Source organism: Hylobates moloch, unplaced genomic scaffold (genome assembly GCF_009828535.3).
Source record: "Hylobates moloch isolate HMO894 unplaced genomic scaffold, HMol_V3 SCAFFOLD_3, whole genome shotgun sequence".
NCBI lineage: Eukaryota > Metazoa > Chordata > Mammalia > Primates > Hylobatidae > Hylobates > Hylobates moloch.
The window spans coordinates 105799216-105823219 of NW_026652278.1; the positions used below are offsets into that span (position 1 = coordinate 105799216).

General features: G+C 35.5%; 1 protein-coding gene across 50 annotated transcripts in view; it reads left to right on the plus strand.

Annotated features, from left to right (window-relative positions):
- ANK2 (ankyrin 2) overlaps positions 1 to 24004 on the plus strand; it is a 698346-nt gene that overhangs the window by 538435 nt on the left and 135907 nt on the right. For 45 of the 50 annotated variants that reach the window (XM_058436645.1, XM_058436660.1, XM_058436662.1 and 42 more), the window contains 5 exons: positions 8627 to 8725; positions 12832 to 13017; positions 13443 to 13466; positions 16321 to 16419; positions 17946 to 18044. In XM_058436645.1, the coding sequence (XP_058292628.1) occupies positions 8627 to 8725; positions 12832 to 13017; positions 13443 to 13466; positions 16321 to 16419; positions 17946 to 18044 (507 nt within the window). The remainder of the gene's footprint in view (positions 1 to 8626; positions 8726 to 12831; positions 13018 to 13442; positions 13467 to 16320; positions 16420 to 17945; positions 18045 to 24004) is intronic. The other 5 variants (XM_058436648.1, XM_058436659.1, XM_058436681.1 and 2 more) reach the window with 1 other exon arrangement.

Below are 24004 nucleotides of genomic sequence, written 5' to 3' on the forward strand. Positions count from 1 at the left end.
CTTTTCCAAACAGAAAGGAAGCATATAAGTTGTAAGCGATGTGGTTGGCAGGGTAGGTGAGGGCCAGATTATGTAAGACTGTATTAGACTTTATATTAGTTGGCTATTGCTGCATAACAAATTATCCCCAAACTTAGTGGGGATATTATTAGCTTAAAACAGCAATAAATATCATCACAGTCACTGTGGGGTGGTGGCTTAGTTGTGCAGAGTTTCTCATAAGGTTGTAGTGAAGATGTTAACCAGAGCTGAACTCACCTGAAGGCCTTTCTAGGGCTAGAGGATTCTCTCCAAAGCTGATTCTTTCACGTTTGGCATGTTGGTGCTAATTGTTGATAGAGGGGTCAGTTTCTTCCCCCTGTGAGTCCTTCCATAGGCTGCCTCAGTGTCAGCATAACACAGCAACTCATTTCCTTCAGAGAAGATAATCCAAAAGAGACCAGAAGGCAGAAGGGCAGTGACTTTTAAAACTTGGCCTCGGAAATCATGCACCATCAATTCTGCCATCATCAGTGCATTAGAAGCAAACTACTCAGATGTCCTCCATTCAAGAGGAGGGAAATTTGGCTCCACTTTTTGAAGTGAGGAGTGTCAAAGAATTTGCAGGTGTATGTTAAAACGACCACAGGTATAAAAAGGAATTTGAATTCTGTTTTACTTTATTCATTTATGTAACAAATATTTACTGAACACCTACTAAGTGCTAAGCATTTTTATGGGCACTAAATAAAGCCTCTCAGAGAGAGTAACACTTAGGTTGAGGCCTGAAAGATGAAGAAGATATGGTAAGAGTTTCCAACATCTCTGCACTTGCTGTATCTGTTCACCCCCTATTCTCTCCTGAACCTCTGTAACTGGCCAGTCTACTTGGTGGTTACTCAATCTCTGGGTTAAAAATTCCTCAACTGTAAAATGGTGACATCTGTTTCAGCTGCAACATTTTCATCTAGGAAAATACGGCAGTTTCTTTTAATCATTGAAATATATTTTATAAGCTTAGCAATGTAAGATTGAAAGTAAGAACAAATAAAATGAGTAGTTTACACAGATATTTTATGTAATCATTTGAAATTTCCATAATCATTTTCTACTCTTGTGATATATTTTAGAGAATGTGAATTAGCTTATGCATCATCTATGAAATTACCTAAGGTCTATCTTTAGCTGAGTGGCAATATTGTAGTTTTCTATATTAAGTGGTAAAATTGTAGTTTTCTATGTTAAGTTCTGGCTGAGAGATCTTTGAAGTGTTTTTTTTTTTTTTTTTTTTTAAATTTTAAGGCCTGTAAGAATTCTTTTCAAGATGCATTCTTGCATTGGCTTTTACCCACGCTAGTAATTTCTCCTACTGTTCTTTCACTATTCATTAGACTCAGGTTTAGAGGACAAAATCCCCCAAGTGAAATATGCGTCTGCAGCAAAGACACTCATACTTCCCCTACAAACACATCTTTTGAGAGACAATGGAGCAAGAAGAGAAAAGAACAATAAAGAACATTCCACTTTCTCTGTATCTGCCATCCTGATTTCGTTTAGACCTCCTGATGTTCTCTCTGATCTGTGTGCATGGGCCATAATATACCTTCTTCACGGAATTAATTGCTCAGTCTTTAGTATTCCAACAGCATTTTATTCATGTTTCTCTTTTGGAAATTATAGTATGTCTGGAGCCTTAAATGATTCTATATAGATGTATTCTGTGAATTGTCATTTTTTTACTCTTGAGAGCAGGACACCCCAGTGCCTAGGAATAATTTTTAGAACAAATCTGGTGCTATAAAGACTGTTGAAAATGAATAGTAACATTGACTCTTATATTAAGATGAAAGTAATTTTATATGATCACTCTTTTTAAGGCAAACAAGCGATGAATCTTCATTTGTGTAAAGGAAGAATAAAGTTATGCGTGCCAGGAAAATTAAGTCTGAAAAGTTAAGATTCTTTAAAATTGATAATAATGACAATGCTTAGAGTTGAAGTTCTTGTCCAAAACATTGGTGTTAAACCCTTCACTACCTAATAATGACAATGCTTAGAGTTGAAGTTCTTGTCCAAAACATTGGTGTTAAACCATTCATTACCTTGTATATTAACAGTATTTTTCTCTGTATAATTTCTTTGAAATGACTTACAAATATCAATAAATTTACTTGCTTTAAAGATTTTCCAAAAGCTTCATTAAATCTACATCTGATATGTAAAAATATAAGTACTAGCTCTTGCACATTCAATTTGCCAAGATAATCCAATTACCAAAAGGAATTTTCACCATTGGCTAAAACCTGATTACTGGTTTATAGTTATATTACTAATGTAAATAGGAAGATATTTTTGTAATAAGTGTTTGAATTCCCTAAAATACAGCATGATTTCTATATTTGAAGGAAAGCATTATAGCTGTTTAATAAACCTGAGAAGTATTATCAATGACTGATAAATAATACAGACTGAATGCACTTCTCATCTTCCTAATCATGAAGCAGAGTATAAATAAATGAAGAGTAAATTACATTTTAAAATACTAAAATCATATTAGTACTTGTAATTCTCACTTCTTGGGATTTAACAAACACCTGCTTTCCACTCTTCTGGACTATAGTCTGGCCTCCGTTTTCCAATGTATCCTCCCCATTCCTCGCCAAGTAATATCTTTAAAAAGCAAATTTGTCTGTGTCAAACCCCTGTACAAAAACCAATTCCTCGCAAGACTTTCAGAATAAAATTCAGACTCCTCAGAAAGGCAGACAGGGACTGATCCCTGCCTATCTAAGCTGCTTCTCCCCAGTAACAATGTATTATTTGTCGGTTTCCATATGTCCTGTGTTGTCTCATTGCACGGTGTTCCTTCTCTTTCAAATACCTTTCCTACTTCTGTGTCTTCAGTGTCTTCCAGCTGTTACTCCCAGTAACTTCCTTCAGATACCATTTCCTTATCTAGTTGAATTATGGGTCTTTCATCTGTGTTCTCTTTATATCCAACACATAATTTAAAAAAACTAATTATAGAGGTGTTCACTAAACAGTAATACAGAATTTTGCTAATTTGTCCATCTCAGTCTCTGGGCTGTGAATTCTCAAAACAGGAACCTTGAATTTTGTCTCTGAATCATTAAAGCTGAACACAATGCCTAGCAGTGAAAAGTCACCAAACATATTTTTGTTGAGTAAATATAATGAATAAGAAATAATTCATAGTTTTCTATGGACAGGAGTAATGTTCAAAATATTTAATAACCAGTTGCTAGGGGCACCTGTTGGTCACACCAGAACTACTGTAACAACTGGTAATGCTGTACCTATTTCGCCCACCCAGTATCAGCCTGGGCTGTGGATATCTTTGACTGTTTTATACCAAAAAGGAGAAAATGCATCTATTTTCATACCTACATGCAACCAGAGACTTTTTAGAAACACAAAGAGACATAAGCTGTTGGAAAGCACCTGGATTCATATACGCAGAAGCCAATACAGTTGTGTTCTTAAGCTATTAATATGTGATGATAAATGCTTTCCTGTAAAGTTTACAATGGTGTTAAAGTGCTGCCATGCCTTGTCCTAATTACCCGGAGGCATGTTTCACATTCTCCAGTGGGCTGTTTTTTGTTGTTAAATACCAGTAAGTTAAGAGAGAATAATTTCCACATTTTAAGGACCTGTAGTAAATCTTTATTGCCTTACTTCACATGTTTTGTAACAATAAACAACTCTCCGATCTCCCAACCAAAGCTTCCTTCATCTTTTATGTACACTATTGCAAAGGGTACTGCAGGAGCTGATTGACAACCTACTTCCATTCTTGTCTCCTAGCACCCCAAGCCAAGGCATCTGTTTTCACCAGAATGAACTTTCTAAAATGCAAATGTGATTATGGTACTTCCTACCAAAATACATTCAACTTTTCTGCATCACCTATAACAAACTTTTCAAGGCAATTTTAAAAATGTGCTTTTAAAAAAATGCTCATTTTTGGGCTTTGCACGTGGAGACTCCAATTCAGTAGGGTTGAGGTGGTAGAGTGGTACCTAGGCACTCTTAAAAGCTGTTACAGGAGATTCTATCACACAGCCAGGCTGAGGAAAATTCATCCACAGGATGGAGTCCTAATACCATTACAGGGAAGAGACTATTCAGTAACTGCCACCTGCCTGTCACTCCCAGATCACTTATTAGCTGCAAGACTTTGGCTTAATTACGTATGTATTTGAGCCTCAGCTGCCTCAGTTTGAATGATAATAGTACAAATGTTGCAGCACTATTCTAAGTATTAGATATAGTATTAGGTCATTTATCATCCAAACTGAGGCACTATTAATAATTACTTCAGGATACTATGATAAACTTGAGCTGTCCCAGACAAAACAGGGCACTATAATTTGAGGAGATGCATTCAAAGCATTTTTTACAGTGGATATAACAGAAGCTCAATAAGTCACTTTCATTTTTATCATTCTTCACATTTGCTCCCCTATTCTGCTGGAGGCTGTAGCACACCAAGGTCATGGTGCAAGGCACACATGTGATGTTTGTGAAATGCTCTAACCAAGATCTTGAATGTTTGTCTATCATTAGTCTTCTCCCCATATACTTGATACTTTCTTCCTTGATTTTTTTGTTTTGTTTTAACTTTTTATTTCCATAGGTTTTAAGGGAACAGGTGGTATTTAGTTACATGAATAAGTTCTTTGGTGGTGATTTCTAAGATTTTGGTGCATCCATCACCCGGGCAGTATACACTGTGCCCAGTTTGTAGTCTTTATCACTCAGCTCCCTCCCACCCTTTTCCCCCAAGTCCTTAAAGTCCATTGTATCATTCTTATGCCTTTGCATCCTCATAGCTTAGCTCCCGCTAAGAGTGAGAACATACGATGTTTAGTTTTCCATTCCTTAGTTTCTTCACTTAGAATAATGGTCTCCAATTCCATCTAGGTTGCTGCGAATGCCATTATTTTGTTCCTTTTTATGGCTGGGTATTAGTACATGGTATATATACATACCACAGTTTCTTTAACCACTCATTGATTGATGGGCATTTGGGGTGGTTCCATATTTTTGCAACTGTGAATTGTGCTGCTATAAACACGTGTGTGCAAGTATCTTTTTTGTATAATGACTTCTTTTCCTCTGGGTAGATACCCAGTAGTCTCCCTTGATATTTTTTATAAACCTTGATATTCCCCTCCTTTTTTCTAACTTTAGCTCATCTCTTTGTAGGTCCCAGGACAAGGAATGCAAAACAGGCCTGCTTGCAATATATTTTTTTTAAATTAAAAGCTACATATCAAGCTAAAAAATGGTTAAGTATCTCCCACTTTGACAGGTAAATCATGACAGGTCCAAAATTAGACATCTTGGAATGCTTGGAGTTGCAAACAGGACTGTGATGAGGGCAATGCCAATCCCGGGGGCCTACTACCCAGTCCCCTTTCTACTCCTATCCCTGACTCCATCTGCGTGACAGGAGCATCACATGTAAGGGTGTGGACACACCAACCTGCACATATTCAAGCTTTGTTCATCTCCCATTTTTACCTTCCCTAGCAAACAACTTGAAAGCTGTGTATTATATACCTGTTGCTACTGTAACAAATTACTACAGCACCAGTGGCTTGAAACAACACAGATTTATTCTTTTTTTAGTATTGGAAATTAGTCTTACAGAACTAAAACCAAGATGTTGGCATTGCTGTTTCCTTCCAGAGGCTCTACGTGAGAATCCCTTTCCTTGCCTTTCTCAGCTTCTAACGCTGCATTCTTGGATCATGGTACCATCCTCCATCTCCAAAGCCAGCAGCGTAGCATCTTCTCTCCTCTTTGCCTTCTGTCTTGCTCTTGTAAAGACCCCAGTGATTACATAGAGCCTGTTTGGATAATCCAGGATAACCTCCTCATCTCACATTTTTTAACTTCACATCTACAGAGTTCCTTTTGCCAAATTAGGTAGCATTTACAGGTTCCAGAGATTAGGATGTGGACATATGTGAGGGCCATCATTCTGCCTCCCAAAGGGTGTACATACCAATGGACACTTGAGAGGATGAACCCAAGGAAGAAGTGTGAGTGAGCACTGGAGCCACACTTGGGAACACTTAGGCAGGGATTCTGGTAATGGAGGAGCTGTGGGGTCATGGTGAGCATGTCCTCTCGGCCCTCAGGATTCTTTGCCGTGCCCAGCCAGAGGAGGTCCCTCTAAAGCTCAGGACCCAGGGCAGGGTCCTTTCTCAGGCAGGGACCTCAGCATGGTACATCTCCGTTCTCCTGCTGATCTGGCGACCTCTGCCTGATTCCCTTTCTCTTGATCTATCTACAAGACTGTCAGAGGAAAGCATGTTAGCAAATTGTTTTACTCTATTAAAAGTTCTTTTTCTCTTATTTTCATCCCTGCCTTTTGCTTGTCATGAAAGAGCCCCATTCCACACCCACTCATTGTTTTTAACCATCCTCACTGGCTTTCCCTTCCTTTGAATCTCTAATTCTATCCTTCCGCCACCTCTTCAGTGTTCTTAAAATACACAAGATTTCACCTGCTTACTGTGTTTTTTTTTTAAATATGCTATCCAGCTAGCAAGTTATTCCTGAATCCTACAACATTGTTAATTCATTCCTCTTGTATTTCTTTTTTAGTTCTAAATTTTCCTCCAACATTTGAAGCCTGAAGATTTTCTTCTATAATCTAATTTAAAATCACTCTACTTGGTCTACTTGTATACTCTATCTTTATATTTTGCTGGATGTTGGCCATTTTAAATAATGTTTCCACACTTATACAATGTATACAGAAGAATTTTTATTTCCAAAAAAGTATCTTTAAAAAATTTTTTCTCCCTGTAGTCCCAGCTACTCTGGAGGCTGAGGCAGGAGAATCGCTTGAACCTGGGAGGTGGAGGTTGCAGTGAGCCAAGATTGCACCACTGCACTCCAGCCTGGGTGACAGAGCGAGACTCCGTCTCAAAAAAAAAAAGTTTTCTCCTCTTTTAATTTTTAAACATCTCTGAACGCTGATCTGTGTTTTTACTTATTCTCGTTAATGCATGGAAAGTTTAAGGAATCATCTATGTTTAAGGTCTGACATGGTTTTGAGAGCTTATGAATTATTTCACAAGAAGGTTTCGTAGGTTTTTTCCTTAATGAGACATTACATATTCCTAAGGCTCTGATGAAAAGAAAATTTGCCCATTCAAATTTAATTTTAAACTCATGTTATACAATTTCAGTGATTTTTAAAATCTATGCCTATAATAATGTTATAATATTACCATAGTGTGTGCTCCATTAGGGTGCATGTGTCTGTCTTATTTATCACTGTAACTCAGCGATAGCCTAGCCACCAGTAGCTGTATTTTAGTAAATAACTGTGTAATTGAATGTGAGAATGAATGATAGAATTTCAAAATGGCTTTAAAAAACAATATAAAGATGTTCCATATAAACCATGCTACCTCAGTCAGAACACTGAAATATAGACTTTAACATTTTCTTTTTTTTTTTTTTCTTTTTTTTTGAGACAGAGTCTCGCTCTGTCACCCAGGCTGGAGTGCAGTGGCGCGATCTCGGCTCACTGCAATCTCCGCCTCCCAGATTCAAGCAATTCTCCTGCCTCAGCCTCCCGAGTAGCTGGGATTACAGGCATGTGCCACCATGCCCGGCTAATTTTTCTGTATTTTTAGTAGAGACGGGGTTTCACCATATTGGCCAGGCTGGTCTCGAACTCCTGACCTTGTGATCCACCCACCTCGACCTCCCAAAGTGCTGGGATTACAGGCGTGAACCACCGCACCCAGCCAAGACTTTTACATGTTCAATCAAATTTGTAGTCTCTCCTAGCCTATTCTGTTATGAGTCGTAAATTACTTCACTAAGGGTGCTAACCAAACTCTGTATATTCAAGATGACCATGGTCTGTTTAAATAGTTTATGAATGATAAATACAGAAGACATTATATAGATGTTATTTTATAAAGATGCTATAGTGATAATTCCATATGTTATGAACTTATACAGATGCTGAGATACCAAATATGCTAAAGACACTAAGATATCTTTTTTTTTTTTTTTTTTTTTTTGAGACAGTCTCACTCTGTCACCCAGGCTGGAGTGCAATGGCCTGATCTCAGCTCACTGACCTCTGCTTCCCAAGTTCAAGCGATTTTCTTGCCTCAGCCTCCCGAGTAGCTGGGATTACAGGCATGTGCCACCACGCCTGGCTAATTTTTGTATTTTTAGTAGAGACGGGGTTTCACCATTGTCCAGGCAGGTCTCGAACTCCTGACCTTGTGATCCACCTGCCTCGGCCTCCCAAAGTTCTAGGATTACAGGCATGAGCCACTGAGCCTGGCCACTAAGATATCTTTAACACAGTGTTAGCTGATGAGAAATGTGACTCTGGTACTGAAATGAAGACAGGAAATGAGGGAAACTATCTTCCTTAGCTCTTTTTCCTCATTGCTTTAGGAATTGTGTATGGGGCTTGGTTCACTGCAATTTTGTCTAGCTTTATAATGGTAAATATGTGTATAATTTATTCAGTATGAAAGTATTTTATATAGCTTCACTATGTCAAAGGTTTACTTCATAGTGTTCTCTCTCATACAAATGATTGAAGATGTCTTTTTTTATTACTTGTCCTCAGAATGGCTTTACTCCTTTATACATGGCTGCCCAAGAGAATCACATTGATGTTGTAAAATATTTGCTGGAAAATGGAGCTAATCAGAGCACTGCTACAGAGGTAAGACTGTCAGCCCTAAAGCCTTGAATTCTTTGATCCTAATGTCCATATTCTTTATATCAGGCTGCAAATAATCTCCATTACTTTGTCTAAAATATGCTAGGAATGTTCATGTTACTATTATAATCGCAACAGTGGCTGTGAACAAATGACTCAGGTTTGTGCACAGAGTTCCATCAGTTTATGCCTTCATTTTGGATTCGTGTCTATTTATTCTTGCTTAAAATCATGCTTCTATTAATTTTCCATCCTCTGACCTTTTGGGAGGTTTGTACCATTCTAAAATTCGATTACAGTAAATTCTACTCATCTCTTTTCACCAATATTTTATCTTTGTTAGGATCCAATATAATTCCTTAAAGAAACAATTTTTTTATCATCAGAAATAATTCATAAGTATCTGTGTTAGCACAGTTTCATGAGGAATGTCACTAAAAAAAAACCCTGTACCTTATTGAAGCACAAATTATGGCACATGGTTGTGTGACTGATTATGACAACAACTGAATAGAATGTTCAAAATCAGTCTAGTTTTAAAGAGTTCCAGGACATCTGGACATAAGAAGTGGGAGTGGGCAGGGACCCTGAGAATATCAGTTTTCTTTCCTAAGCATTTCTTATTCCATTTTCTTTGTATTTTCCCTCTCATTTTTGCTTAGGCAGATTAAGGAGCAAGTTCAATGGCTGTCTGGGGCAGTGATTTGAAGTGATGCTCCAGAAGCCCTTGTGCTTGGGGCCACTGGAAGGTTGGGAGTGGGCGACATGGAAGAGGAGAGGAAGAGAGCTTCTCTGAGACATGCCTCTTCTCACCTCTTTCAACCAGAGTATATGGGCTTGGCTTTTCTTATTTCATATTTTGTGGCCCCACTGATAAAATTTCAAAACTCCTGGCCTGAAGTGAAAGATGACTGGTGGATTCTTGTTACCCAGAAACTATCTTAAGATAATTTTTAATGTCTAATATGCCTTCCTTTCTGGACAATTAAGTCTCGAGGACATGAACTCCCTTCTATGCTGCATTAGAAGGAGAAGTTATTAAAATGTAATAAATCATTTTCCAGTCCCTTTGGGAGAAAACTTTTTATGGAGCCAATTGCAACAATTTTCTGACAGCTTATTCTCATTAGTTAAAAAAAAAAAATCCAAGAAATCACTGTTAATGAGACCATGTTTTCTACCTATGACTGGAAAACACAACTACCCAGTATGAAATGTTTTTGAGTTCTCTATTCAATACACACAGATTTTATACTCTTGCCACTTGGATATAGTGTGATTTTTATGATTTGGGACCTTTTTTTTCCTCAGACACTAGTTCTGTCCATGAGTGCCATGTGAATATCTTCAGGCAGAGCTCAGGTAACAATATGAGACTGCATCTTTGCATCAGGGCCTCTGAGAAATATACCAAAAAAGGACATCTATATTTGTTTTATTTGATTTTGATTTCCTTGAAAGCGGAATCATTTACCAGATAAAACCTTTATGCTACAGTGCTTCTATTTACCAAATAGACTTAAGGTTTCTAGTGTAGGATTAGGAGAACTCAACTCACTGGCATTCCCAGCTGTCTCATAGCTCCTGGCTCCTTTGGTCAAGACCACTGTAGCATTTCCCATTTGGTTCCAAAAATACCCTTTTATGTACATTGCATCAGTAGAGGCCGTGTTACACTCTGATCCCCAGAAAGTGAAAATCCTCTCTGATTCCACAAGGAAATGTGGCTTTTGCAAATAAATCACGTGAGGTTTTAAATTCTAGCTTAGACACATTATATACCTATTATTTGTTTCATTTTAGACAGTCATTTAAATAATTAAAATTACTTTTTTCAGATTGAATGTATAAGCTTAATTGATTAACCTCTCAATGCCTGCACTAATGGTTATCAAAAAACACACATGGACAAATCTTTACATATTCCTTTTTCGTGCATCATTCTGTAAAAAAAAAATAATGTTTTTACAGGGCTGTATGGTTGATTACCATTTGATATCCTGTGTTATATTGCTAAATACCTTCTACAGTCTTATGTGCCCATGTGTCAATATGCCTAAAGAAGGGACTTGCCCTGAGCTGGTTGGTAGCTAATTTGCAAAAATTAATGACTAATCAAGACATTATGATCACTTTAAAGTCAAATAATTGTGAGGTTATTCAATGTGGCAATGAAATTCATGACTGAGAAGAAATATTTAAAGTTTTAAAATTTCCCATAATTATGGCACTTAGCATTGGTAAATAAATGATGAAAAAGGAAGCTACCGAACTTTAATATGGATTTCCTTTTAGTTGAGGCACTGGAACAAATCATTCCAAATGTTTAGCCTTGTCCCATGCAGTACAGATTAGAATGAAATCTACATGGTGAAGATCCAAGGTTAAATACTCAGAAGGGAGTTCTCAAATCTCTCCAGTACCATTTTTATACAGTATTTCTCTACTCTCTTCCTTCTTCCTAAATGTTACCAAAATTAAAGGCCAAAAACTTTTTAATGACATTCTGTTCTGTGAGCAAATGCCTCATCTCTAAGAAAAAGATTAGTTTCACACTCTTTTAATATAAACTATCACGGTGCTGCAGGAGGTAATACATTTAAATATGTATGTGATAATGAGTCTGTGCTTTTCTCATTCACAGAGCATTTAATTTGTGCCAAACAAAGTTCTAAATTCAGGCTACTATTTTTCATCTTAAGATACTACATGCTTTACTCTTCCATTCTGTTAAGTAATGTGTTGTGTTTAAAATTCAGTTATTATTAAAAAAATTATTATTGCCGGTACTGCATACATGATACAACACACTTGAGGAAAATTATTTTTTCCTCAGAAGTCTGCAGTGACTTTAAAAAAATTATTATTGGAAAAAAATGGAGTAGTTAAATTGTGGTAAATTACCATCGTCTCTAGAATGCAGTCCTGGGTTCGAGCGATTCTCCTGCCTCAGCCTCCCAAGTAGCTGGGATTACAGGTGCATGCCCCACATCCAGCTAATTTTTTCTTTGGTATTTTTAGAGGCGATGGGTTTTCACCATGTTGGCCAGCCTCGTCTCGAACTCCTGAACCTCTCAGGTGATCTACCCGCCTCAACCTCCCAAAGTGCTGGGATTACAGATGTGAGCCACGCCACCTGGCCTAGAATGCAGTCTTTCAATTTACCACTCTATTGCCCATATTTTTTTCTCTATGTGAATGGAAACTTCTGACTTTGAGACTTGTTTTCCAACTTTTGTGGATTAAGGGTGTTTTTTTTTTTTCTTTCACATAAGTAGAGCCTAAAATATATAATTTTTTTGATGTACATGTCACCTTTCCAGGAACTGAATACTTGTTTCTAGAGAGAAAAAGATAGCTTTTCAAGTTTTCTAGCATGATTATCTGTAACTAAGTTTTCTCTACCTTTTCACTTTCCATGCTACTATTTTTTAAGCTGTCTTTTTAAGTTTAGAGTTGAAAAACAGGTTTTTCTACATTACCTAGCACATGTAATTTTATGTCTAAATGGTCAAAATAATATAAAATTCAACTATTAAGAGCATAATTAATACATTAGCCTAATTTGCCAGAGTTTTAGATCATATTGTTCCCTAAACTTCCAAAATTGAACTGGTAATAGACAACTCCATCCCCAGAGGCTTTTTTCCCTAACCATTCAGAGATGTTTAATAACCTGCATAGTCAATCATTTATTTTATTTCCCTGTCTCAGTCACCATATCTTTGATTCCCAGTCAGACTTGGTCTCCATTCTTTCTACCCTTCCCACTTTTCTGCTTTACCTACAGAGGCATTATTTAGGATTGGTTCTCACTTTTGTTTTTCGATTGTAACCGTACATTTGAGCATATCCTGTATGTAGTATGTTTGTTAAGGAATGCGGATGTTTTTCAAAATGTGTAGAATAGAAATTAGGAAAGCCGTCTGATTAAACTATTCCATAATATGATGGATAACTGGTTATAATCTGCTTCTAATCTTCCCAGTAATATTTTATTCTTTTTGTTGTCAATCTTGATCATTAAAGATTAGAGCCATCATTGCTTAGAACTAAATCTGTAGCATCTAAAGATGTTAACAGACAATTTTTACCTTCTATTTTACCAGGATGGCTTTACTCCTCTAGCTGTGGCACTCCAGCAAGGACACAACCAGGCGGTGGCCATCCTCTTGGAGAATGACACCAAAGGGAAAGTGAGGCTGCCAGCTCTGCATATTGCCGCTAGGAAAGACGACACCAAATCTGCTGCACTCCTGCTTCAGAATGACCACAATGCTGACGTACAATCCAAGGTACTTAAAGCTGAACACATTCGTGGAAAGGAACTCTTTGGCTGCCAGACTCCTCCTGGGGGATGATAAAGAAGTAGGCCATGGTGATAATGCAAAATTATTTCTGGTCATAAAAAGAGATAAATGACATTCAAAGGTATTTCAGAAAGAAGGGGACCATCTAAAACATTAAATGCAAGATAATTTTCTTTAAAAGATGAGGTTGAGCTTTTTAGAAATCTGCTTTCTTATTCTGTTTATAGTCACAAATAATAGAATTTAAAAGATAAAATTGTATTGTGTATTGCTTGAGGATGTCTTCTTTCAGAAGAATGCATTTTGGCATGTTGGAACAGTATACCCAATTGCAGTGAGCAGATTGACTGTTTCTGTAATTTTGCATTGTGTAATATCTTCCCTCTTTCTCCCAAACAACACTGCTTCAGATGATGGTGAATAGGACAACTGAGGTATAGTATTGTGGTTATACCAAAATTTACCTTGTCTTTATTTTTAGTTTTTGCCCAATTAGAATAAATGCTCACTAATTCATACTAATGATTAGAAGTTTGATTAATGGGAAATTAATTTGAAAACCTTTCCCATAATGAAGGCAAACTGATAATTCAAAGATATTTAATGTAACATATATTTGAAGCATTATTTTTATCAGTAAAACTATTTAAATAGGCTATTGGAGAATGAAATGAAACTCTTTCTTAACATATATTTTAATGAGTGAGCTTTACTATTAACTTATTGTCAAGAAGATATATGATTTTATTTCCTTAATGAGAATTCTCAGGTTAGAGTTTTAAGGAAGTGAAAATTTGGGAAGTTTCTCTGCCACTGTGTTTTGTCTTTTTATCTAATTGCTGTTGCCCCCTTTTTTTTCTGTGTGCTCTTTTTCTTTACCACATTTATATAATAAATGATGTTATTGAGCATATCAAGAGCAGACCAATTGCTTTTTCTTGTAAGTCTTAAAATACTTGTCAGAGAATCGTATATTTTCCACATTCCAAAATAAGTCACATCAATCAATAAGAACATTAAGTTCAGAAGTCTCTCAGTATGGTGTGTTTGTATATGTATGTATTTAGTAGTCTCTCCTTGGCCGTTGCTACAGAGAGAGACACTAACACAAACATTGTTGATGTATATTACACAAATTTACCTACACTCAAAAACAAGTGACTTTTTATGTAGGTCCATTATTGTTTTGCTGAGGGGATTCTTTAGACTATCATCTTGCTTGATGACTAGGTTGTGGACTTTTGAGCATTCTCACAGAGTATACTTGAATTATTTGTGTTATTTCTTTTGTTCCCTATCTTTGCATGGAACCTAGGTCAGAGACAACAGAAAGCCCAACTGCTTGATGAACTTGTTCACAACTGGAACCATACAATTTGATATCTTAATAACTAATTTCAATATCTTTAATTTCTTAGATGCTTTTTGGTGATTATTTAAGATACATTTTTGAAAGCAGTATTGGCTTTAAACATTGTGAAAGCAGAAGTTTGGGTGGATTTTTACTGAGTTATAAATATTTGCCTGAAGACAATAGAGTAAAAAGAAGAGAAACCCCTTCGTCTAATCCTGTAGAAATGTGAACTCTGCCTCCTACTTCCATGTTAATCAGGGAAGAATTCCTCTGAAGGGCTGATACTAGTTTTGTGCTGATCCAAGATTGACAGCCTAGGTATCATTATGAATGATCAATGAGGCTGTATCAGACAATAAGTTAGTTTATTTTTGCAAATGATATTACTGTATTTAAATACTTTGAAAATGATTCACCCAGCCTCAATATGTTTTTCTGAAACTAAATTGTAACATCAGTAATAGACATACACTCAGGATATGTCTGAGTGACAGGAAATATCAAGATAAAAATGAAATAAATTTAGTCAATTATTTCCTAAAATATAAAAGTTTGATATTTTATAAAATAACAGCCAGGTTGGGAGCTGATTTTCCCCTCCATTTTGACGTGAATATTGACATTATGTAAATGCAAAATAAAAATATCTTGATCATAGATGTGGGATTTGGATTAATAGTTACTGTTCTTATTTTGCGTCTTGCTTCTCTCTAAGTAAGAAATTATTTGTATCTAATGTTGCTACAGTAATAGCACAAATTTTCATTACCTAAGGTATCTGAATGCTTATTTAGGGTGTTTTTAAAACAAAGTCACCAAAGCCTATATATCAACTCAATAGAAAAAAAAGGTTGTAATTTTGAAAATATTTCTTAAAACAATACAGTAAACATCGTAGTTCATTTCAAGTAAAAGAGAGCAATACCAAGTAACCCAAAAACTGCAAGATGTGATAGCCAAATAACAGTTCCTATTTTTCCCATAATCTTTTGTTAAGTAGTGAAAATTCTGGAGAGTAAGAAAAGTTATCAGATCTTTGTGTACTTTAATAAGAAAAGAGTTAATATGCTTCTGTAGTGAAGATGGCAACAATTTTCAACTAGATTTTCATCAGAAAAAGAAAAGGAAATATATTTTTTTATTTGATATTTTCAGACTTATTTTTTAAACATTTTGAGAGTAAACAGTTCTGTAATGCCCATATAGTTGATTTAACCTGGTTGGTTAAATTACATTTTATTGTATTGATAAAATTTGTTTAACATTCACAATTGGAGGGAGCTGAACTTTTTTCTTCCTGTTATATTTCTATTGATGCCAAGTATATTGTTTAATTTTTAATTATTTCATCATGATAACAACATAATCTTGCTACACAGTTGTAAAAGGGTATAGGAATATCATGACAGTGTAAATGATGTGGAACAAATTCTATATCCTTTGTAAGAATTTTTCAACATATTTTCATGCTTCCAAAAGTATAATGTCAACCAATACTGCTTTTTTAAAACAAAAATAAAACAAAAACACTGGTTTTTTTGAATCTTCTCTGAAAAGACATTAAAAAATTCTTTGATATGTTAATCCTATGGCTGAAACCTTACGTTGTTTAATCATATTCTGGTTTTCTTCAGTATGCAAAACCAACTTAAGAAACATTGTTTTGTATAAACAACAACTCTTATAAATAGATAAATATTTAAGATAATTAAAAATATGCCATGAATATTAAGCCAATAAATGTAGAATATTTATTTACCTTTTTATATGTTCATGTACCACCTTATAACATTAAGATTTAAGATCTTACTAAAGCATTTATTATTGCTTATATATTAGGTAGACCGTTACCATGTGACATTCTTCACTAATACAATGGCTGCAACATAGAAAAGTGAAGCGCTATACTGACTCTCATATCTTTGCTTTCATAGAGTGGTTTTACCCCTTTGCACATAGCTGCACATTATGGAAATGTCAACGTGGCAACTCTTCTTCTAAACCGGGGAGCTGCTGTGGACTTCACAGCCAGGGTATGGATTGAAATAGTTTCTCATTCTAGATAGCAGTAAATGAATATTTTAAGAAAGTAAAAAGGAACACCAACGGCTTTCTTAAAGATTTTATTTCTTTTTCCTTACCTGGGTCTGTGCTGGAGATACTAGATTTTTCATTCTCTTTTTTTAAATCACAAGAAGTCATCTTGGCTTAAGCAGAAAATAAAAATGTTGTAAACTCATGCACAAATTATTTCCAATAGTTAAGGATGACATTAATTCTGACCGGTATGAACAGTTATATTTAACGATCATGCCATGAATCCTGATAAGTCATGTCAATAAATAATTAAACTGTTAAAATGTTAACTATAAAATAGATAAGTAGCATGTCTTATGATGACTATAGGGCACACAATTTGATAGGGAATTGTTTTTAATGAATTGAGAATTTGTTCAAATGAAGTCTTACTAAAATACAGAAAAGGTGTCACATTGTTAGATGTTTCATGGTATGCTTTTATTAGAAAGAATTCACTTACATGATAATGGTATGTATCAGTATAGTTAATATACAGTCAATGCAGAATATGAATATTCAAAAATTACAACAGACAAAAAATCAGGTACATATCCTTGCCATAATGATGACATGTGATAGCCAATAAAATAAATAAATATAATTTGTATGTATAATGTTTTTGTACTAAGAAGTCATCTGCACTGAAACTATGTTGTGTTATTTTCAAGTTGTTTTTCTTACTAAATTGTTCTGAAGGAGATATTTGTTTGTTGTTGTTGCTGTTTAGAGACAGGGTCTGGCTCTGTTGCCCAGGGTGAAGTGCAAGGGCACGATCATGTCTCACTGAAGCCCTGAACTCATGGGCTCAAGCAATCCTCCTGACTCAGCCTCCTGAGTAGCTAGGACTACAGGCACACACTACCATGCCTGGCTAATTTTTAAAAATTTTTTGTAGTGATGAGGTCTTACTATGTTGCCCAGGCTGGTCTTGAACTCCTGGCTTCAAGCAATCCTCCCACCTCAACTTCCCAAAGTGCTGGAATTACAGGCATGAGCCACCACACCCAACTTGAAGGAGATGTTTTTAAGAATCATTTTTATATTGGATATTAATACCCAAATATTTGTATTCTGTTTTTAAGAATCATAAAACTTAACATGCCAGACTCTTTAAGTGCATGGTGTTATAGAAAGAAAGACTTTACACTAGGGCCCTATCTTAGGTAGATTTTAAATTTTTGTTTCTGTTACACTAAAGTGGTCCCTTTGTCTCTTGACTGCAACTTGTACATTCAATACATATTTTGTAGTTATTGACTAACTTAGTTATGCAGTTTCGTCCCATTTTTCATTCTCTAACTATATTGTTCTGTGGTTTGTGTGATTTTTGCTCCTTAAAAATCAAAGACATAGAAAGAATAGAAACTGTGGATCAAATTACCATATAGGTCACAACTTCCTTTGTGGCCTTTAACACAAAGGCATTGCCATCATGCCCTATCATACCCATCAGCTCTTGTTTGGTCTTTCTGTGGTGTAGAATGGAATCACTCCTCTGCATGTGGCTTCCAAAAGAGGAAATACAAACATGGTGAAGCTCTTACTGGATCGAGGCGGTCAGATCGATGCCAAAACTAGGGTGAGTGTCTCTGTTCTTTCCATTTTCTACCATTATTATTTCTTTCAATCCTCATAGAAGGCACCTCAAGACACCAGGTCATTAACATAAGCAATGTGTTTTCAAGGAAATTGCTTTATTGGAATTGATTTAAATCTCATACAACATTTAAAGGGTTCATACCATAAAGTGAAATTAATATTTGCCCATAAGTGCCCAGAGAAGCAAAGTGTTGGTCCCTCAATGAGATAGTTTTTCAAGTTTTGGCTTAGTGATTTTCTGGGACCAAAGATCAAAGATTAGGCTTACACAACTCTCTTTTGGGTAGTTATAAGTATCAAGAACCCAAACTAATTACCATACATTAAGATTGAGAATGTGGCTTTTACACAAAATATTTTAGTACATGTTTACAATCTTTTGCTTCTAAGTATTCAATTCCTAATTCATTTTTCTTAAGCAGCTATGCTATACTGACCTGAGCAGGGGATTTGCTATTATAGAGAACAGCATACAGTTAGTATACTGTACCTTTATTTATGTCATTTTAGTAGAAGTGCTATCTTTCATTTGTTTCAAACTTAAGTAAAATATCATTTCAAGTTTGCAATATACTGCAAATAGATAACACAATAGACAGTAGAGTTCAGTTGTTAAAAGTGCAGAATGAAGGCAAACTGCCTGATTTCAAATCCTATTTTTACTATTAATAAGTTGTATTATATTGGCAGTTTACTTACCTTCTCTGAACTTAGGCTAATAATAACACACCTACTTCATAAAGTTGTGTGAGAATTAACTCTTAGGTATATTATTTACCATTTTGAAAAAGCAGAGTAAATTACCTAGTTCTTCATAATATTTGATAATATTACTGATGTTATACAATATGTAGTTATTTGCTTAAACATATAAGGATTATTTCAATATTAATTATCTAGAGTAGATTTAGTTAATCATAGACTTCAGCAAAACTTCAAATGTGCCTATAATACAAAAATGTTAATATGTGGTATAAAAAGTCTATGTTAATATGTGGTGTAAAAAGCCTATGAAAGATGATAAATAGAATATGTCTCTTATAGTATTTAACTTCACTTTGTTTAATTCTGAGACTTCATGTTTTCATAGTCCCAGCAGTAAAGATCAAATCTAGTTTCCTTGCAAACCTGGGGGCTAGCAAACACTTTTGTTTAATAAACTTTATCATCTGTAAGCTTCCAGAATCTATACCAGTCCCAGACTATAAATTATGGTTTTTAATGACCTCAGGAAACCTTGCTTTCTTAATCTTACTTCTCTAAAACTTTTGGTCCAGAGTGGCTACATCACAACACGTGGGAGTTCTGGAGAGGTTTGCGTTCTGTCAAATCTTTGCTGTGGTGTCCAGTGTCTTTGCATCAGAGTTTTATATGGTTTCTACATTTTGCTTAGTAGGCATGCCTTTTTCCTTACCATACTGTGAGTATGCAGAATTTGGAACAGTATGCGTTATGTTGCATGGTTTGCTTACTTTTTCTTTATATTTAAAGGAATGAGCTTTTGCACATTACTACATTACTAACATCATTACTAACATTACCAATGTATTACATTACAAACATACTTTACTAACATAATTTCTTCCTATATACTGCCTTTATGAGATTACCACTGGAAAGAAAGCATTTTGGAAATGCAAAAAAATTTTTATCTTGGCCAATGTCTTAAGGATGCACACTGCTTTTATTAATGCTTTTTGGAGTATTAACTCATTATTGAGAAGGTTGATTTTGTTCTTATTAATCAACACTATTTACTTCATAAAAGTACTTTAATTTGTGTGGCTTACATATATTTGGGTATACAATTAAAAAGTCTAACTCCAAATAGACAGTGTATCTTCATAAAAAGAGTACTAAGAAATGAAGAGAAATGGATTCTTATACTAGTTCTGTCATAGTGCAGCCTTTAGATACAGCAAATAAATTAAATTTCATTCAAGGATTTAAAAAGAGTAAAATAGGTTTTCTAATTGTATACATTGTATAAACATTCCGTTCATTTATTCCTTAAACAAATAACTATTGTGTTCCTACTTGGTGCTGTGAAACCTGAAGATACAACAGTTAACAAGACAGAGTAGGTTTCTAGACTCATAGAGATGCAAGTCAATAGTTCAAGGAATTAAGTTAACAGTCTCCTTGTAAAAGTTTAATAATAGGTTCTTAAAAAACAAAAAAACAAAAAACAAACCAAAAAAACCCTTGATTTGTAGCATTGCCTTTGCTGGTTTCCATGGTATAAATACTTCTACAGTAGTCAGTTTAGAGCTAGCAACATGGTATCACTAAATGTAGAATTGGGAAGAGGTGTGCAAAAAGTGGCTCTCCTTATTTCATATGAGCTGGTTCCAGCACACCCCAGGATTAGCTACCATATTGAATGGTTGCACTGAACTTTTTTTTTATTATTATACTTCAAGTTCTGGGGTGCATATGCAGAACATATGGGTTTGTTACATAGGTATTCACATGCCATGGTGGTTTGCTGCACCCATCAACCTGTCATCTACAATAGGTATTTCTCCTAATGCTATCCCTCTCCTACCCCCATCCCGCAACAGGCCCTGGTGTGCAATGTTCCCCTCCCTGTGTCCATGTGTTCTCATTGTTCAACTCCCACCTATGATCGAGAACATATGGGGTTTGGTTTTCTGTTCTTGTGTTAGTTTGCTGAGAATGATGGTTTCCAGCTTCATCCATGTCCCTGCAAAGGACATGAACTCATTCTTTTTTATGGCTGCATAGTATTCCACGGTGTATATGTGCCACATTTTCTTTATCCAGTCTATCATTGATGGGCATTTGTCTTGGTTCCAAGTTTTTGCTATTGTGAATAGGGTTGCATTGGTCTTTTTTAGCACTAAACTTTCCCCCCATAAGTTGAAATACTTCTTCATCAGTTAAGTAGAAGGATTTTAAAAGCATTGCTGAGTTCTGTTCATTCTGGCTACAGCTAACAGACATATATCCCTCTTGCCAAAGGCAAACTCAAGTAGGAGGTAAATACTGAAATCAAGGACTGTGTGTTAGAATTGGGAGGCCAATTCTGGAACTATAATATTTGATTACTAAAATAAATGAATATGTTTTGCTTTTTCTTTTGCCTTTTGAAATGTATTTAAAAATAGAAAAATGTTTATATTAGTTAGTTATCATGCAGCTATGAAGAACTGCCCAAGACTGGGTAATTTATAAAGGAAAGAAGTTTAATTGACTCACAGTTCTGCGGGGCTGGGGAGGCCTCAGGAAACTTATAATCATGGCGGAAGCAGAAACAAACACATCCTTCTTCAAAAGGTGGCAGAAGAGAGAAATAAGTGCCCAGTGAAGGGGGCAGCCCCTTATAAAACCATCAGATCTCATGAGAACTAACTCACTGTCACAAAAATAGCATGAAGGTAACCACCGCATTATTCAATTACCTCCCATTGGGTCCCTCCCATGACACATAGGGATTATGGGAAATAGAATTCAAGATGAGATTTAGGTGGTGACACCTAAATCAAAACATTGATAAACTATATCAATGTTTAATTTGGTTTTGACTATATTTTTAGAGAATATAATAAAGCTTCTATGTATGAAATTTTTTTTTTTTAGATGGAGTTTTCACTCTTGTTGCCCAGGTTAGAGTGCAATGGTGTGATCTCGGCTCACTGCAACCCCCACCTCACTGGTTCAAGCAATTCTCCTACCTCAGCCTCCCAAGTAGCTGGAATTACAGGCATGTGCCTGGTTAATTTTGTGTTTTTAATAGAGACAGGTTTTCTCCATGTTGGTCAGGCTGGTCTCAAACTCCTGACCTCAGGTGACCCGCCCGCCTTGGCCTCCCGAAGTGCTGGGATTGCAGGGATGAGCCACCACACCCAGCCGGAATGTTTTTAAAGTATTATGTTTTCATTTTGTTGTTGTTGTTGTTGTTGACATCTCAATTTACCCCAGCATTTAAATTAACCACAAATATTCTGAATTTAGTATATTCTGTCAAGGATCTTACCCTGATCTTCTCATTATTTTTCTCATTCATAAGGTTTTTATTATCTAGAGAATAGCAAGATCTATAGAGGCTTTCAGATAATTAAGAAACAAATATTACCCACAGTTATTTCTTGGCTCTCACCACCATTTTGGCAATCATTGAGACATTTTCCATCTTGTTGGCATTCTCATCATTGACTACTATCTAATGTGAAACTCTAAGACGTTTGCACCAGAGCCTTTTACTGGTATCTGAAAGACCTCATTTCAATGTGAAAACATAAATTTTATAGCTAGTTAAAATGAAATTATAAATTTAGGCTTTATTAAAGGCATTATTCTTTTTTTTGTTTTTAAGCTTATTTATTATTTAAACGTGGTGATACCCCATATTAGGATTATGTTTAAAATATTAAAAAACATATTTCAATGCAAACAATAAAAAGTGTACAAAAACATTAAAGGATGATGAACAAAAAACACATAGGGAAAAGGAATCACCCTTCTTACTTGTTATTAGGTGTAATGATTAAAGCAGTAACAATAATGGTTGTCAATTGTCATATGCGTATGTTGTTCTAGGCACCCTGCTAAGTACTCTACAAATATCGTCTTATTTTATCTTTCTAACAACTTATAAAGTGTGTATTATTTTCTTCTTGAGAATATATGGACGTCTTCATTTGAGAAATGAGACTACCAAAGGGAAAAATGAATTATGTAACTTGACGTAGGACACACAGCTTGGTAATCAGCAGAGCCTACCCATGTGAATACACAAACTTCAGAATACATTGTTGAAAGAATGGCCTAAGCAGAGAGGGGGGAAAATATGAAAAGATAAAGAAACTACATAAGTGGCATCCCTCCAGTGTTGATTGATCTACCTTTATCAGAATTATCCACATCATGGTGGATAGTACATCAGTGCGATGAATTGATTCTAGAGAAAAAAACAAAAAAAAAAAACAGAAAAAACACAAAGGGTCTCTGGAAGAGGGAAAAATCCATAACCTGCAACTACAAACTTAAGAATTTAAGTAAAAAGATTTTAGGACAGAAAAGCTTGAAAAGAATTTTTTTTGGGTATTAACTTTATAATGTGCTTTGTAGAAAATATTCAAAATCTAATCAAATTGAGCCTGTTGGGTAACTTGAATTTGATGTCATCATTCACACATCTTATAAGCACAGACACCTTGCATCATTAAATGTAGGATTTAGAACTAATTTAATCCTTATTGTTCCTTGATGTTCTTGTGGGTATATTAAATGTTCTCCATAAAGCTCCTGTTGTTACTCTGAGAGTATTTTGGAGGTTTCAACATGATTACACAAAGACTATTTCATGTAATTTGCAGAAAACAATATGCTGCCTTTTCTAAAAAAGATGTAAGATGGCATTCCCTCCTTCATCTTTCAAACAAGGCTTGCAAGTTAAATAGGGTGAGAAACATCATCTCCACTCTATGTATCATGAAGCTGAGCCTTAGAGAGATTCATCCATGGTGACCGATTTGAGATTCACTGCAGGGTTCCATGGTTCCGAAGTCCACACACTGAACTGTTACATATGATGTCTCTGTTCACCATGTGGGATTCCTCAAACCCTAGGTCTCCACAAAGCCCTCACCAAGAATACGTTTGAGAAACCATGCTATATCTAATTGTTAGGTAAGTTATGTAGCAACTAATGCTCTGTAGTTCCACCACAGGGTGCTTTTATCAGGATACAAAAGTGTAATCATTGTCATCACTTTGCTGAAACAACTCTTTTAGGCTCCTATCTGGCAAATTTTAAAATAATGTAGCATTTCAACTACACTAGTTAAATACTTTTTTTCTGAGAAGGCAGTCTTTTCGTGCTAATTCTTAGGTACCCAAAACTGCAAAATCTGTTTTGGTTATTCAATATCTTCATACTAGCTAAATGGATTTCACAAAGCAAAGAATCATTAT